Source organism: Diuraphis noxia, unplaced genomic scaffold, assembly GCF_037042655.1.
Source record: "Diuraphis noxia isolate RWA-SAM2 unplaced genomic scaffold, SU_Dnox_SAM2 contig0003, whole genome shotgun sequence".
In the NCBI taxonomy this organism is placed as follows: domain Eukaryota; kingdom Metazoa; phylum Arthropoda; class Insecta; order Hemiptera; family Aphididae; genus Diuraphis; species Diuraphis noxia.
This window is the reverse complement of record NW_028301713.1, coordinates 46,819,641-46,837,770: the sequence shown is the minus strand read 5'-3', so window position 1 is coordinate 46,837,770 and position 18,130 is coordinate 46,819,641. Positions and strand designations below refer to the sequence as shown.

At 25.9% G+C, this 18,130-nt stretch overlaps 1 protein-coding gene across 2 annotated transcripts in view; it reads right to left on the bottom strand.

Moving 5' to 3' along the window:
* LOC107166518 (carboxyl-terminal PDZ ligand of neuronal nitric oxide synthase protein) overlaps nucleotides 1-18,130 on the bottom strand; it is a 52,918-nt gene that overhangs the window by 12,007 nt on the left and 22,781 nt on the right. The window contains exons 2-5 of one of the 2 annotated variants that reach the window (XM_015515215.2): nucleotides 3,157-3,228; nucleotides 2,847-2,939; nucleotides 1,505-1,560; nucleotides 1,224-1,332 (exon numbers count right to left, since the gene is read on the bottom strand). In XM_015515215.2, coding sequence (XP_015370701.2) covers nucleotides 1,224-1,332; nucleotides 1,505-1,560; nucleotides 2,847-2,939; nucleotides 3,157-3,228 — 330 coding nt within the window. Of the gene's footprint in view, nucleotides 1-1,223; nucleotides 1,333-1,504; nucleotides 1,563-2,846; nucleotides 2,940-3,156; nucleotides 3,229-18,130 lie in introns of those variants that run through there. The other variant, XM_015515217.2, reaches the window with a different exon arrangement.

Sequence of the window (18,130 nt, the reverse complement as noted above, 5' to 3'; positions counted from 1 at the left end):
TATGTCCTTGTATATTTCAAATTTAAACTTGAACCTTTCACTCTAAAAAAAATGTAAAAATAAGATTGATTTTTTTGATCAATTTTAGATATTTTAGATTTGTATTCAATAAAATACTTGGATGATATTTTAATATTATTATACATTAAAAGAAATATTAAAATTAAAGCTCATAGAGGATTATAATAATTGAAATCTATTTTTAGCTTGTAAAAATATATTGTCGATTCAAAACGAAAAGTTTAACTGTCAATACATAACATTTTTCTATTAAATACATTTCAATAATTAAAAATAATATATTACCAGCAAAATATTAATTTAATCATTTTTTCAACTTGTGCGCTTATGATATAGGTACGATTAAGATACGATGAATTTTTCGTTAAATCATGAAAACATAACCAGTAGATAAGTTGTATATTATAGATATTTATTCATAAGCAAAAGTATTGTGCGTGTATATGAGTATGTATACAAACAAAATTTAACGATTATCTCTTAGTTCAATAGTTATTACGAAAGGATTACCACTATAAATCTCTTTGATCGTCAATCACTCACGTAAAATACACAATATTTGGCGACGTGTGTTATAAGTACGCGTAATGAGGTCTTTGCACCGTGATTGTATTATTTAAAAATTAAAATAAAAACGTATTCAAAATAAATTTTAACAAATAGAAAATGTAATTCTACTACAATATTATACGAACTAATAATGAAAAAAAAGTTTTGATATCTTCGATGACATAACTATACCAAAAAAAGTTTTTTTCGAATATTCTATAGGTATAACAATCAAAAACGTACCAATGCCAAATTAATTTTGCTCATATTTTATCGTATTATAAATTGATTAAATATGACAAAAACTGTCACATTCTTTTTTTGAAAATTATAACCACGCCTACGAATAATAATATGAAAACGTCACAAAGATATAGCATACTCGAACACGTGCGCAAAGTAGACTTCATCGGATTTTCCTAGTACAAGGACGGATGAAATGGATTTTTTTTGAATAGACTGTATAATATGAATATATGAATGATATATATATATTACATTTTTTTTGCGTTTTCATTACAACTTGCGCCAAAAACAGATCCATACAAACTTCATTCAATCTTATTCATACACGAATAATTTTGGTATGATATTTATTTAAATTTTTTCTATGTAATAATATAATATATCTTTATAAAATAAATAGTGCATACCTTTTTATTTGCCTTGAACACATTACACTTGAACACGTTGGTGGAACCATCTCTAGCTATGTAACTGAATATTTTCATGTCTTGAGAATCGTGAGAAACGTAAAATATTCTAAAATCCAAAACAATAATTTCATATGAACACAATTGAACAAAACCACTAATAAGTTCACGGTTTTGTGAAAAAAAGTTCAAATTAGCTGTTTAAATGTGAACAAACAGTTTTCATCTGAGACTTTTAAACCCACCGCGTACTTTGATGTATGACAGACTTAACAGCTTACCTATAAATAGGATGTTGCATTAGTAGCAGGTTATTCTCGTCCGTCCATTGTTTTTTCTATAACAACACCAAAAAATATTATTTAAGTATCGGGATTTTGTAAAACAAAAAAAAACTATAACTTATAATAGTTGCAAGATGGTCAAAAAGTTATTTGCAAAAAGATTTCGGTATTTATAGTTTATTTTTATTTTCTTCTTAACATTGTATTAGATTCTTATAAAATGTATGGAAATAATTAAATTTAATCATTTATGGATCGTTTAACTTGTTTTTGTTCTTTTAAACTCGATGATAATTATAATATGCAATACTATTGGAACACGTTTGAATATTAATTGATCTAGTTTAGAATTTGATTGAAGGTAAAAAACGATTTAAATTACTTGATTTCTACATTCAACATCGACCCCTATACTTTTTAAGAACAAAAGCAATCATCAGTTTTCTGAGTAATACGAAGTAGTAATAAGTATTCTTAGTAAAACGTTTAGGCTGTAACGTTAGTGTATTATTTTATTCTATATACCCAATTTGTACAGTAAAATTAAATTGAATACCTATCCAATATCCATGATAAGCATATAATTAACCATCATAATTATTACGTTTAACTAGATAAGTTTAAATTACAATAAATTCAAATGTATTTTTTTTTAAATAATAAATTTACTTTAATAGTAGATACAATGAATATCAAACAAATTTAAATTTGTAGCGTAACAACGCATAAATAACATATAACAAAATAAATTAAAGTTATACCATAATACTATATTGTGTATTATTTAAAAGTCTATTGTAATAAAAATGACAAGAAACTTCTAGAGTTAAAAAGTTTTAATTGGAATAAAGATGTAACACATATGTAATAAATTATTATTAATAAAAGGTGACTGGTATACCTATAACGGCTATAACCTATGTAAAATACTATTATACATAAATTATATTCTACATTTTAATTTTTAAGAAGGTATTTCATTTCTTAGCTATAATACGCTAAATTCAATTAACATATTAGTTAGTCAACAATAACGCTTTTTATTGAAATACATTTTAAATATACATGGTCATATGAAAAAATATAATTAACTTACTCACCAAAAATAAGGATTACTGAGATTTTTTAATGGAAATTATGCATCTTCTGATTCAATAGCAGAAAAACAAACGAAATTTAAAATGTGATTCGTTTGTTTTAAAATAAATATAATGTAAAAAGTTATAGGCCGGAAAAATGGTGTTTTAAATATACACAATACACATAATTTAAAATACTTTTGAATAATTCATATGATTAATAAAAAATGAATAATATAAAAAAAAAACATTTCACTCACCTTTTTTTTCTTTCTTAAAGTAATTCGGACCCCTTCGACGGAAACTTCTATGGATACTTTTTTCTTCTTTATTCCTTTAGCTTTAAATTCATACTATAAATAAAGAACAATAAATTAAAATGGATCGATCAAAAAATTATTATATTAATATGAACTCTAATGACAAATCAATGGTAAATATCTGAAGAAAAATGACTCTGCCGTACCGTACGAAAAAAAAAAATAATAAAAGTTTCAAACTAGACCACTTTAATGGAAATTTTAAAATCATGGAAGTGGCTGTCTTTAGGAACATCTAGAAAACACTTACTCTAATCCGTCTCATAGCTGCCACTATTTCTACTCGGTTCACAGGCCTGGGAACATCCAGAGATCCAATGAACTGTAACATATACAAATACAAATTCATTTTAATTACAAAATAATAATTAATTGATTAGTTTCTGTATGTAATTGGACATAAAAATAATAATGGCATTAACACATATTGATGGTTAAATATTTAAGCAGTAATTAATTACTTGCAAAAAAAAATGTTTCTCCTCTACTGAATTTAAAAAAAATATTTGATGGTGATCAATTATTAGTAAAGTAACTAGAAAAAATAGAAAATAAAAATAACTAGTAACCAATTGTGATATTCAGTTTAAAAAAAAACTAAAATATACATATATGGAATATAGATTATATATATGAGACCATTGTGATTTTCTGTTTTAAAGAGTTTCCCGTCTTGTATAGGGTCCGTTATAAAGAGATTTCAGTGGTTTCATAGTACTTTATTATATAGGTAATAATAATGATAAACCCTATATTCATTATTCAGAATTGGAATACATTTTACTATTGAAAAACAAAACTATTATAAAACAATAATTTTAATAGTATATAACATTTTTTATTTATTGTTACATATTATTATGTTCTGTTTTGCGATCGGTGGGTATTAAAAATATGTAATTATTTATTTTGAATGTCACGTTGCACATAACTTTTCATACGTCTATAAAATAATATTGATTACATTTAACTGTATTGTACTTGAACATAATTTAAAGTTAATTTTCAAGTTAAGCAATAAATTGTATCATAAAAAGAATAATAAATTACTATAAATATTACAAGTACATCAACTAAATATGTAAATAAATACCATCAGGATAAATGATAATAATCCGCTGAATACCATATTTCACTATTTGTAGCTAGACAATTAATGTTAGGATTCGTTTTTATTTTTAATACAATTTGTCATACTAGAAACAAAATTAATTATATTTCATGGCACAAGTATTACTTTGTTTGACTATCAAAATTAATTATCATACTCATACCTATAGCATTATAAAATGATGAATTATCACTTGACAATAAGTATTTAACAGGTTTTCATGAGTTATCCTTATCCAGATCGATAACCACTAAATACCTATGTATGTATTTTTTAAATTAACTAAAAAATTACAGCACTTATCAAAAATGTATACTTAAATCGTAACACTAATAACTCAAAATATTAAAATAGTGAATAAAAATCATTGTGCTAAATAATATTTTGTTTACTAATGATTTCTATCTGTTGTCTAAGCTGGTGAAAATGTACTGGCTTAACATTATTCAGTTATTAAATAAGTAATTTTGATGAAAAAAAATGGGTAAAAATAAGAATTATCCTTTAATTAACAAAAATTTATAAATTGAATTACAAAGATACTAATTGGTTGGAAAATCTTCTGGGAGTAGCTAGGTTAACATTTCATGGTAAGCTATTCAAAAAATAAAGAAAGCAAAACAGTTTCTCAGATTTCTTAATTTAGTTCCCAGTAAAGTAAGTGCATAATAATAAAAAAATAGGCTGTTACCTATATTGGTCGATAGTACAATTTATTAAATGAACCAATGAAACATAAACTATAATATTTTAAACAACAATGTAGTACCTAGGTACTGGTTAATAGCGTCAAGGTACTACATTTATGTTACGTATTTTATTCATCGAAAATCACAATTATTTATCATAGTTTAAATAAAGCACTCAAAATATAAAACACAATTTACATAATTTTTATATTGATTTTATTTCTTTTTATATATTAAACTGTGATCCAACTCAGATAATGGCAAAATTACGAAGTATAATATTAAAAATACTTTCTGAATAAATGCAAACTATAGAAAATGATATAAGCTAATACAATGTAACTATTGTCTGCTTTTAATGCATAAATTAATTAAAATTTTTATTTATTAGTAAATATTTGCATACTATTTTCTATCTATAAAAGTTATTGTAACTTAATGTACCTATATAATAGTTCGTTTTCTTATGCGTTAAAAAATTTAATTATACAATAAGTATTAATAGCGTAATATTAAGTATTTCCATCTACTTAAGGTAAAAAATTGTTTACCATACGATACATTTACGTCATTAAATATTTAGTTTACTAATAACTCGGTTAGTGGAAACATGAATAAATGTGAATTTATCGTTAATGTAGAAAGTAAGTTATTAAAATCTATTGGAGGGAGGTAAAATTTGATGAAGGAAAACGTATCTTAAATATGTTTGAAAATCGAAAGCTACGTCATGATTCAGAAACTGTTTGTCAGGCCACCCGTCTTGCTTCACTTATCTCGGCTATTATAATAAATTATAATAATAACAACAATGATAAATATCGTTGCATTTGAAGAATTATTTTAAATATAACTCTCCTTACACGAGAATAATCATGATTTTTTTTAAACTATAATATTACCATTTTTTTCTTTTTCTCACAATATTGTAAGCTACTAGGAAAATAAAAAAATGACCCCAATAAACAAGGTGCCATTAATGTACAATTTTCAGTTAATTGAAAAAATCACATAGAATATTTAGAGCAATTTAGAAGTTTATATTAAAAATTATATTTAAAAAAAACCTAAATAAAGCATATAACGTTATCAAAATGTACATCATTAACCTCACTTCGATTGGAAACTACAACTTGTTTTTTAAATTTGTTTCACACGTCATATTGAAAACTAATAATTTAAGTTATACTTAAATAGATAGATATAAATCACACAAAATAAGTAAATAAAATATCTCATTGATAGGCACTAATTTTGGTAATATAGCAATATCATAAAAAATATTCGAATTTTAAGTTAATACTTTTATAAACATTATTTCGCTTTAGAAAAATTATAAACATATTTTAAAATGTTTTTGTTTAGATCTATCTATGTATAGAACTAATAAATATAGTACATTTCATATTGCATTTTACATTACTATTCAATTTTAAAATAAAATACAATAACTTAAGTTTTAGTTAGTAATATGAATTGTAATTTTTATTCACATTGTACCATATTTTTAAATTTATATGAAGTTTAAAAGTTATGTGTTAGTTTTTGTTTTTATAAAGATTAACGGCATAAATTTTATATATAATATAAAACGTGGTATATGGTGTATCATTAAACATACATGGGTCTCAATAATAAATTTAAGTTAAAAAAATGAAAATGAAAATATAAAAACATAAAAAACATAAATATATAATTATAATACTCAATATACATACCTATTATTATGGGTATGTATTAATAGTTATTAATTATAGTACCTATGAATCGATACATACTGCATTATCTATCTAGAAATGTTAAAAATTAATAATTATTATACCTAATATAAAACAAATATATACGGTTTACAATGGAAACGTAAAATTAAGAGTATTATGTTATATACTTTTATCTTATTAGAATCAACAACTTCAAAAATGTTGGCATAAAAATGTATATTTAATATATAATTATTATATAAAAGTTTATATATAATATACGTATATGTATTTGTATAGCTTAAAATGGTTTCTTAATTAATGTTATTTTCCTAACCTTGTACAATATAAAACATATAAAGTATGTTTGATATTGTCAACAATTACCATATATAACCTGTAGATGAGGCATTTTTCCAAGTCCAAAAATGTATATAATATACATTGTAGTCTCACACAATGTGACGGGAATTAAAAAACTATTTTTTATACCGTTCATATGAGGGGTTAGTTACCAAAAATAGCATCACTGATGTCTTTATATTGTCAAAGCACCTGAATATGATTTAATGTGAAATGTATAATGTATAACAATATTACCTATTGTCTATTAACCTATAATAAAGTTATATAAGTATTATTATTATCATACTTATATATTTATAATACACTGCTTTGAGTTGCACATAATTTAAAAGTAATTTGTTCTTCCCCAAAATACACCATCTAGTATTATACGTAAATTATGATATTCTAGACGACTTGACCTATATAATTTTTGGTTAATGAATTGTCATCTTCAACTTTGAGGTACCAAATAAAATTTAAATTGTTATAATTCACAACAAACTCTCCCCAGTCACCTACTACAATAGATAACATAAAATATCAGAAATATATCTATGAGAAAACTTGACAAAATTCAATAACTATTCGAGAATGGTTCATTAACTATGTGTCTTAGTTAATCTTTTGTTACTCAATAAAATTATGGCGTTTTTATAATTAATGCGTGTGAATGGGTACACAGTTTAAGAACTTCCTATTTAATAGCTCATAATATTTAATATATTTATACATATAGGTACTTATTTAATCTATTAAAACCAAAACATATAAATTGTCATCTATTTTATGTCTTAACTTTTTGGTAAATACTTTGATATTCACTGCTCCGCCACATTGTACACTACGATTTTAGTCGATTAAATTTAAATCTCAAAAAAAACTTTTAGATGTACTCTATTGGCAGACATATAAAACGCAATACAATAATATCGTAATTTATAATATACCTAATCAAAAGGGCTTAAAGATACCATCGAAAAAAATGTTCAAATACAAAGGAAATGCAGAGCGCATAGGCGGCATCTAGGGGGGGGGGCATGAGGGTGCAGTTGTACCCACGACAATTTTTCTGAGGGGGCAAAAGTATCATTTTGCACCTACACATAGACAATCACAACAGTAAAAAATATTTTAATTATTTTATTGTTAACAATTATACTGATATAATGTAATTTTGATAATAAAAAATAACCATGGATCATTTCATTATTTTATATCTGATTACTCAATTAATTGTACGGACTAAAATCTAAGTCCGCGATTAAATGTTAAAATAATAATAATAATAATTAAATAATGCAGGAAGCTAATTCGTCACTAAATAGCGATATGGTTCAAAATAGATCATATTATTTATGTCAAAATAAAAAATTGTTTTTTAATAATATTTTTACATATTCATGTACATATTTGAAATACAGAGACCCAATTAATAGTTATTAATAAAGAAATTTTTTTCTATCTACATTTGTTGTAGCAATAGTTATATATAAGGGGGTACTGGGGGGCAACTTCCCTATGGATTTGTGAATGTTATTACCATAAACGTTTGCACCCACATAAGTTTCTACAAAGTGCCGCCTATGGCAGAGCGTCACGCGATGTCAGCTGACCGGTGCAACTACAGCCATCGTCACACGACGAGAAAATGCAGACATCGCGGCTGGACTGCAATCATTCTATAATAAGATCGTATTGAAGTGTATAATACTATTATGACGAATTGTACCTACATGACAATAATATCGTTAACCTTTATGCGACGACGTATACAAAAAACGCTGCGCGGGTGCGGGGTCGTGGCCATTTTTCCTCATCGCCTGCGCACACGCGGGCCGGAGGTAGCCGACGCCACCGCCGCCGCCGCTATAATTAATCTAGCGCTGATGAGGCCCGATAGGCTATTTATGGGTCGGTGCACAGCTGCTTCTCCGGTGGTACACGACGACCGTCAGTCGCCGTCTCGGCGTCTCCTCTATATAATTTAACATCCTGTCCGGCCATGCTATAAAGCAAGTATAGCAATCCCGGCTCGAGATCTCGTGGACGTTTTCCGGAAGAAAAAGATTCGTTACCTACCCCACCATACAACACAGTGACGTATTTAAGGGAGTAATGTCGGAATCAACCCCACCTCTGTCTTTAAGAACCACGGGTAGGGTGTCCCGAAAATCATCATCGATACTTCGATATGCCACTGAATTAATTTTTTATCAATTTATCATGTACATACTTGCATAACATTAGTTGATAATTTATAATACATCTCCCGTTTTCTTCATGTTTATTGACGGATCTTTAGATAGTCTTCAATTTTAATTGGTTGGCTTTAATTTTTAATAAACATAAAGATATGACATTTTGCACAGAGTTTTTAGGTAAGAATTATGACAGCAGTGAACCGAATATTCTGAATTACCTTTGACAATTCATGTTTTCTATTCCAGCAAATAATGTAAATGTGCAATTGTTATGAGTTTTATAGTGTAGTCTTGGACCAAAATGAATTATAAAAACTTGTAAAATCAAATTAAATTTACATACCTACATTTAATAGTTAATTGAAAAATGTTTATGTCTTGATTAATATAACATAGGTGCAACATGATGTGTAAACATAACTTACAATAATAATAAATGTTTTTTTGTTTTTTCTATAGGGTACTACATTTATTCATATGTCCCCGTTTTATTATAACTAATCTTGTCACTCTAGTCTTGGCCATTGGTTTGTTATACATGTATTTATTATCGTACCTATAATAGTAAAATTGTGAAATTAATTTTAAGTAAAATAAAAAATTGATATTGCTGTTCAAAAACAAAATATAAAAGGTTGATTAATGTGGAGCACTTCACATGAATAGTTTAATTAAAAGTTTTTGTATGCCCCCTTGACTTGATCGAACTTCAAATACGACAGTGTCCCACCCATTCAGTCACACCCGCACACCATCTGGGGTAGAAAATCATGATTTTCCGTGCAAAGAAAAAAAACTGTCGATGACGAGAAATAGGTGACATCGTGACCGAGTGTATTATTATTCGGTGCAGTTAGTAAGAATAATATAAATTTTTACGGTATAATACTATAATTTGTTTCACGCGTGTTGTATAACGATGGTTTTCGATGAACGTCACGGACAGCTGTCTCCATCCAAGAGTATGGAAGCTGCGAATATTCAGAATGCAATGAATTCGAAAAATAAAATAAAAACGTTATTAGACTTCATTCCGTTTCAGATATTTTTACAATAATAAAATACAATCGTGACGCGTGTTGACGTGTTGTTTGGTGGCGCTAATGCCGGTTATATGTATTTGTATTGTTTTCATTCGCTATTATTTTATTACCTATTCGTTATCCTCGTAAACTTAAAAACGAAAATATTCTTGAATCTCGCAAATATACACCATTCTCATTGAGAATCACATTCCGTAATGAAAATTTAGCATTATTGCCGCCAGCATGTTGTTTTATACCCAACTAAGAACTAAGTACAATATAATAGTACCTATGCTAAATCCGTCCGAATTCCAAATGTTCAGAATTTCTTCGAAACATCGGTTGTTATTACGTGTTTATAATAGAATTATTATTCATTCATAATCCTTATTTACTTGCGAACCTATTGTCCACGCTGAATTATATTACTCTCATTCTCTCTCTCTCTCTCTTTATCTCACTCCTCTTTCTCTTTCTTTCTATGATTATGATATGATATATCTAATGAAAACATAATTTTGCTTTAAAACATTTCGTGATGTTTCGTCAAGGACATAAACGATTAGTGAATACAAATACAAACTATATTAAAATATAACATTCTGCTTTCAGCTCAAAGTATATTTTATCCGAACGGTCTAATCTACGTATAAATTATGTTTAAGCATAAATAAATTGACATAACATTTTTCTTAAATTATTTCGTTTTCTATGAGATATATTATCCACTGCTGATCTAGTTTCGATGTTATTGTTGTAACATTATAATATAATGATGCGTGGTACATCTGAAAAGACGTAAGCTACCCAAGGAAAACAGTGAAATTAAAACCGATATGTACAATGAGGGGTTAAACAGATGAAACACACAAAGCTTGTAGGAGTGTCAAGATTTTTTTGATTCGATCCTTAGGTGAGAAACCAGCTTCGTTACCACAGCAACGCTATTGTTGTATTGGTATATATTATAATATTATTATATTCCATTAAGTCTGCCAAAATAATGGAATTACCATCAGTAGAAGATTTAAACTTTCCTTTGAATGGTATTCATAACTGTTCTACGTAACTATCACCTTTTACTTTTTTCTTTTCTTGACAATTTTTAATTATAAATAAAATCATATAATACTCCCTCTTTTTACACCATTTTTTTAACAAGAAACATTTAAAATGTATTTATAGAAGGTTTTAATTATTTATGTTAATGTATTTCAATTTTTTTTCACTCATATTAAATAAAATGTATAGAAAACCATGTTTTAAGATTAACGTTATACAGTTTTTAACGACGCTTTTCTATTATTTTTATAATCAACCTCAGCCTAATCATACTAATATCATATTAAGACTTATGTCATTTGGTAGCTAATCACTAACATTTCAATAGTCAACAATTATTTGATAAAACATGTTATACAATTTTTTCCTGTATGGTATTTTCAGGTACTAATGATATTATGCGTAATATAATTTATTTTTATTTTTATTTAAAACAATATTTAAAATAGATATAAAAATAACTGTAAGTATTAGACAATCTCTGATTTTTCGATAAAGTAAAGTATAGAAATATGATTTCTTGTACTAACACAATTTAGGAATTTATTTGAGTGTAGGTAACCGGTAACCCTATACCTATACTTATACCATGTTAATACATCCCATTATTGTATCATACAAATGCACACAATTTTCCATGTGACTTGAAACTGATAACCCAATTAAAATTAATCAACTCAATTCTGATTCAATTATATGTTTTTGATAAAAAATAGTTAGAATTTATCATAAATAATACATTATAAACACGTATATATAATATACGTGTTACTGTTGTATTACAACCAATTGTGCTATAATAATTAGTTTCATATGTATAAGCCACAATAGTTATTGTATTAAAATTCAGTTTTCATTTTAATGTACCTTCATGATTATATATAAATGTTTACAAAGAATACTTTTAATACAGTGACGAATTCAGAGTGATAATCTGTTGAAGAGCGCAGCATCCATTTGAATATACAACACCAAGCATTTATCAAGTATATTTTTAAATATTATAGAAGTATCGAATTCATTACATGTGCTTAATGTCGAAGTACCATTTAGGAATGGTATATAATATACAATATACATGTATACACTATACATATTAAATATTTTAAAAATAAATGTATCACCATAATTTTAGATTTCTCTTATCTTTAAAAACGTATAATATTATTTACTAAAAATGTGCAAGATCCGTGAAACTATTATTAAATTACAAAATGTAAAATTGTAAACACTATTTTATAATTACGTACATCATTTACAAAGTGATCAATTATGCAATGGTATTTATATCGAATTTTCAATACATGCAGCTGAATGATTAGGTTAAATATTACTTTAAAAAAATGTGAAATAATGTACGTCTATGTGGTGAGCTCCGGTAGGGGGAGGGGGTTGTCTCCTTGTGTTTCTCCCCTGTTTTATACACTGATATGTAATGACTGATTTTGTGCAAATATGTTTGTTTTTGCATAGAGCCAAGTATGGAACTGATTCATACTTTCCAAAAATACTTGGCACTGCAAATTCTGTAGCCGATGCTGTTGATTTTTTTTTTTAACTTCGTCCAAAGGACATTTTTTAAAAATAGTTTGCTATTTATTATATAGTCTAAAATGTCGATGAATGCAATTTTCAACAGTTACTCAGTATTGTTATCTTCGTCCTCAAACAACAAAACGCACTTGTAAAATTATTATTAACCAGAGTAAACAATACATTCATTGTTTTAGTCATAAGTATTTTTAAGTTAAATTTTAAAAATGTGCATGTACTTATTATACATAATATATATAGTATATTAAAATAGGTAAAATTATAAGTACACCTCAATTTAACTCACCGACATAAAATTGAAAATTGTAGTATTATTATTCTGATACAATTAATTTTAAACTTTCAAAAAAATATTCATATAAATATAAATAATAATTTAGTAGCCACAGGCTGTTATAAGTTAAGAAAACTTAAATTTATTGCAAACTAATCAACATTTTGTTATTGGAGTAATCTTTAATGCTTGTTCATTAATAAACTTTGTGTTTGTAGAATACAATCGAGATACTATGAATAATAACTATATATATATATATATAAAAGTTGCATCGTCATGTTTGTCTTCTTTACGTGCCTCTTACCTAAACTTAAAAACTTGATATTTAAATGTTTATATTTCATAGAAATTAATAATCAAGCTTTCAAAATATTTACATTAAGAAACTCTTAGAGTAGGCTATTATAGATTTTTAAAAAACAAAAAGTACAAACAGTTTTTATTTTAAGTTTAAATAAACCAAAAAAGAATAGAGATTATAATAATTATTCTACTGTAGATCTCTTTAAAAGAATTATTCTCCAAAATCAGATTTTCAGTGGGGCCCAAGTAATTTATGTAAAAATTAAAGCTAAATACATATAACATTTTACACTTAAAATAAACATTTTATGAATAACTTACAAATAAGCGAACCATGTTAAATTATTAGCAATTAAACATATTACATGCCTTTTAAAACTTTTAAATTTATCAAAACAAGAATGCTAATGCTTAAATGTTTGAGTTTTTAAGATGTTATTTTAAATATCCGTGAAATCATAGCATACGTAATATTATTAAATTTACAAAAAATAATTCTTTGATTAACTTTAAAACCCGTTGATATGAATGAATGACTGTTAATATTTCTGCGAATAACGTTTGTTTTGGAAAAATCCTGAATCATAAATTATTGCTTAACAGCTCTTAGCCCTTCATTGTAAGCGTCGAGGAAAATAATTTCTCGTATATAAGTTGAAATTTATGTTACCCATCAACCCATCTTATACAATTACTAAAACTTCAACTCGTAAAAAAATTTATGATATTTATTCTTCCAGTCTGAATGAATACAAGTGTTTTTTTCGAATTCTAATTCACAACAAAAGAAAATGGCTATTTTGTAATTTTAATTTTTAACGCACTATTATATTTTATAGTATCTAGGTATGCAGTATAATAGCATAATATTATTGAATTATAAAAAATAGAGTACTAAATATGTAAAATATGTTTTAAATACATGACTCAAAATACACATTATATTATACCAAATCAATTAAATTTGATAATGGTTTGAATTTTTTAGTTTTTTTATTCGCCTATAATGTTTGATAATTTTGGATTTTAGTTTTAATAAAATATATTGAAGGTTAACAGAGATTGTTTTTCGATTATATTTTAGAATATTACAGAAACACTCTTATTGAGTAGGTATGAGACTATAATTGATACATATTTAAACACAATTTTACGAAAAGTTAACATTTCAAGCAGCACCGTGTTTACTATTACGTATTAATTACATGTAAGCTCAAAACTTTTATCCAAGTTTAAGTTATAAGTTTAGTTATTAAAGTTCTAAAATCATGTACAGTTTTCATGAATGTATGCTCACATATGCTACTAAAGGATTGTTCAAAACAATAAGATACATGATGTCGTGCATTAATAATATAAAATACCCTTATTTGACAGTTTTACGTAATGTGTTATATAAAATAATTGAGTGTAAGGATACAAAAAACAATCAGTTGAGCACTTATCCCAGTAAAATTAATTCTAAACCCGTAATGAAACAACATACATTAAGCATTCACCAAGCTTCCACGTTATTGTTTAGACAAACATTAATAGAAATCTTTTTCGAGTACATTATTTGTGGGATATAGAGTATAACTACGATAATGGACCATAAGCAGTTAAAAGAAGCACGATATACAGTAGCACACTAAATTTCTTATTTTGAAACGTGGCTGATAGATTCATAATAATGATCATGAATCTGTAAAATGAATGTAAAACCAAAAATAAATTCTGTTTTATATTTTTTCAATTAAATTTAATATGTTTAAATTTAGATTACTAAAACGGAAACCATTTCTAAGCAACGAGTTCAAATAGTTTTGGCTTAATGAACTTTATAAGGATATTATTATTATTAATTAAAGGCTTCAATTACAAAGATTATTAGCCTGGTGTTATTTACAAATTAAAAGTGTTATTATAGTATAGATAGTCGAAATCTGAAATAAAAGTTGAAGATAAAATTAATTGAATACCAATATATGACAAAGATGCCTCTATGACTCGGTAAATGCTTTGTGGATGTAATTAAATAATATTTTTTTACATTTAATAAAAAACAACAATAGTTTTGGTAAATGTTGAATCATGAAAACCAAAAGTCACAACGGACATAATGTAAAATACCTACTAATCCCCTCGATATATGAAAGACATATTGAAAACTAAAATTATATAGGTACCTTCAACCACTAATTACGGTGGCTGTTAAGATTTAAGAGATAAGTTAATAATATTAATTATAACGTGTACTGTTCGTTTATTTTATAGTTATACGTAGGAATGTTAATCCATTTTAAGGTTCACTCAAGGTTGGTGAAATAAACACAAAATGGTATCATAGATTCCAACAACTTACGTTCTGAAATTCAAACATTCTTTTTATGTATATTTTGGTCTAAGTGTCTAACAAAATTAAACACCGTGAAATATGATTTAAAAACGAAAATATCGAGTTGATTGATCAGTTATAACAACTCAGTCTGGAATCTGAATAATACCCAATTGTTAAAAAATATCAAACAATAACAATGTGTAACGGAGACTTACAGGTGTATTTTATTTTTATTCTTCGAGACTGCACGTCAGACGGCCATTGTATAATGCATAATGTAACGGAGGTATTCTCAATGCAGTTATAAATATTTATTATGAAAACTTAATATAAAGCGTTACCTATGAGTTTTTACATTATAAAAATAAGATTATACTTGAAAAATATGTATAATGTTGAATTCATAAAATAAATTGCCTCCAACCAAATGCATAAATTGAAAATAAATAACTTATAAAAAATTGTTTTTTAAAAGTGTCGTATTATGTTATATAATATGATCAAGTAATATTTTTACGTAAGTATATTTTCAATATTTTTAAATCTGATGGAATTTTGAAAATGAAAAGTTAACATCTAGTTAATAGAGAGACAAGGTTATCTTTCAGAAAATCAAATTTAAAATGCAATCACTTCGTTGTTTTTTACGTCAGAAACTTAAACAATAAACAGAAACATGATTTATTCGGCTGCATACTAGTTGCGTCCCGAAAATATCTACGAAAAAAGGTCTAATCCTAATTGCGGGCCGAGTTTATTTTCGGTACAGACGAGTTACGGCCCGGGTTTTTTTTAATTCTAGATAATTTAATCTTAACCGAAAGACCTTTCATGCAGTGACTTGGTATACTTTATAAGTACGTCCTGATATCTTCAACGGATGTAGAACGAAGTTTTTCTCGATTTAAGATTATATTTACTAAAAACCGATGACTTACTGAAAATTTATCCAAGTCTTTAGTAGTCAACTGTAACTCTTCAGGTAATTTTGAAATATTATAAAAATATACTAAATTTATTTTAATTTATTTTTGTTCATGACTTTTTATTTAGACGAATGGAGGTTTAAAATGCAACATCCTACTTCATACAAAATACATAACTAAATAAGTACATTAGATATACATCAATTATTTCAAATAGATATTTAATAAAATTTTTTGTCCATATTACTCATTTAATTAATTATATATATTTGTCATTTTTAAACTAAATAAATTTAATTAACATGCATTTTTGTTTGCATATTTTTGCATATTTGAATGAAAATCAATGCATAAATGCATGCATATTATGACATAATAAAATATAATTACATACATATAATTTATTTTATTTTAAATTCTGGGACGCAATTCATATGCAACTCAAAAAAACTCGGGCCCCAATTCGTATGCATCCCAAAAAAACACGGGCCGCAATTCGGAAAAAAATTTTACCGCCGGACGCAACTAGTAGCCACCCATTTATTCCAACAAGTATTCTTGTTTCCAAAATATGAAATGAAATTCCATTCGAGGTATTTTAGATTTTGAACGGGGTTTGGACAATACAATTGATATTTTGCCAATACTCCGTCAATTTGTCATTAATAATTACTCATTATAATCAAACTAATCATATCCGATATTTATCTGATGTATTTTTAGTGAAAATTAATAATATCATTAAGCTAACTTTGCCTAGCCCAATTATTGCTCTTCGACCAGATATTTATACTTGCACTGAATATATAAACAAAAAAATAAAATAATGATCTTGTATAATAATACCTAGTTTAACTGATATAGTAATATTAGCTATAATGAATTATAATATTATTGTAATATCAGTGTATTTAAAACATATATGTTCAGGTGTCTTGAAAAATTAGAATGAATTATATACATGACATGACATGACATATAATATTAATACAGTGTTCACAAGACAAATTATATAATAACATACATAATATAAATATATATTGGCATATTGATTATAATTTTTCAAATAGAAAAAAAAATAGGCAATTTTGTAATGAAAAACAAATTTTTCTAATCCGTACATTGAAGTCACTTTTAATTATCAACCATTATGTAAAAAAACAACCACTAAAGAAACTTAAAATGTTATCAAATATATAAAAATGTTTCTTTTAACCTACACAATTGAAAGATGACATATTTTAATCACGCCAGATTATCTTTCACGATTTAATTATGAAAAATGTCAACATTAAAGGTTAGGCTAGGTAATAATTATTTTATTATTTTATTTATTAAATTGTAATTGTCAAAATATTATTTTGTTTTTACTATTTTTTTTTTTTTTAATGTTAATGAAATCCAATTTGCTGTACAGAAATATGATGTTCTAACATTGAATAAATTAATATCGTTAAACATTTAAAATATGATAGAAATTTGTAAGATTTCTAAGAAAATCGCCTCTATAATAAACATACTGCGTAGGTCGTAGGATATTATCATCAATAATTAATTTAACCTCATAAACAATTTTCTTTTACATATTATATAGGTATTATTATACACTACACAATGAATCATACTTATACACTAATAATACAAGGTACAACCAATGTTATTTAGCTTTTTTAAATCAAATCAATCTTTTATTCATTGTTTTAATATT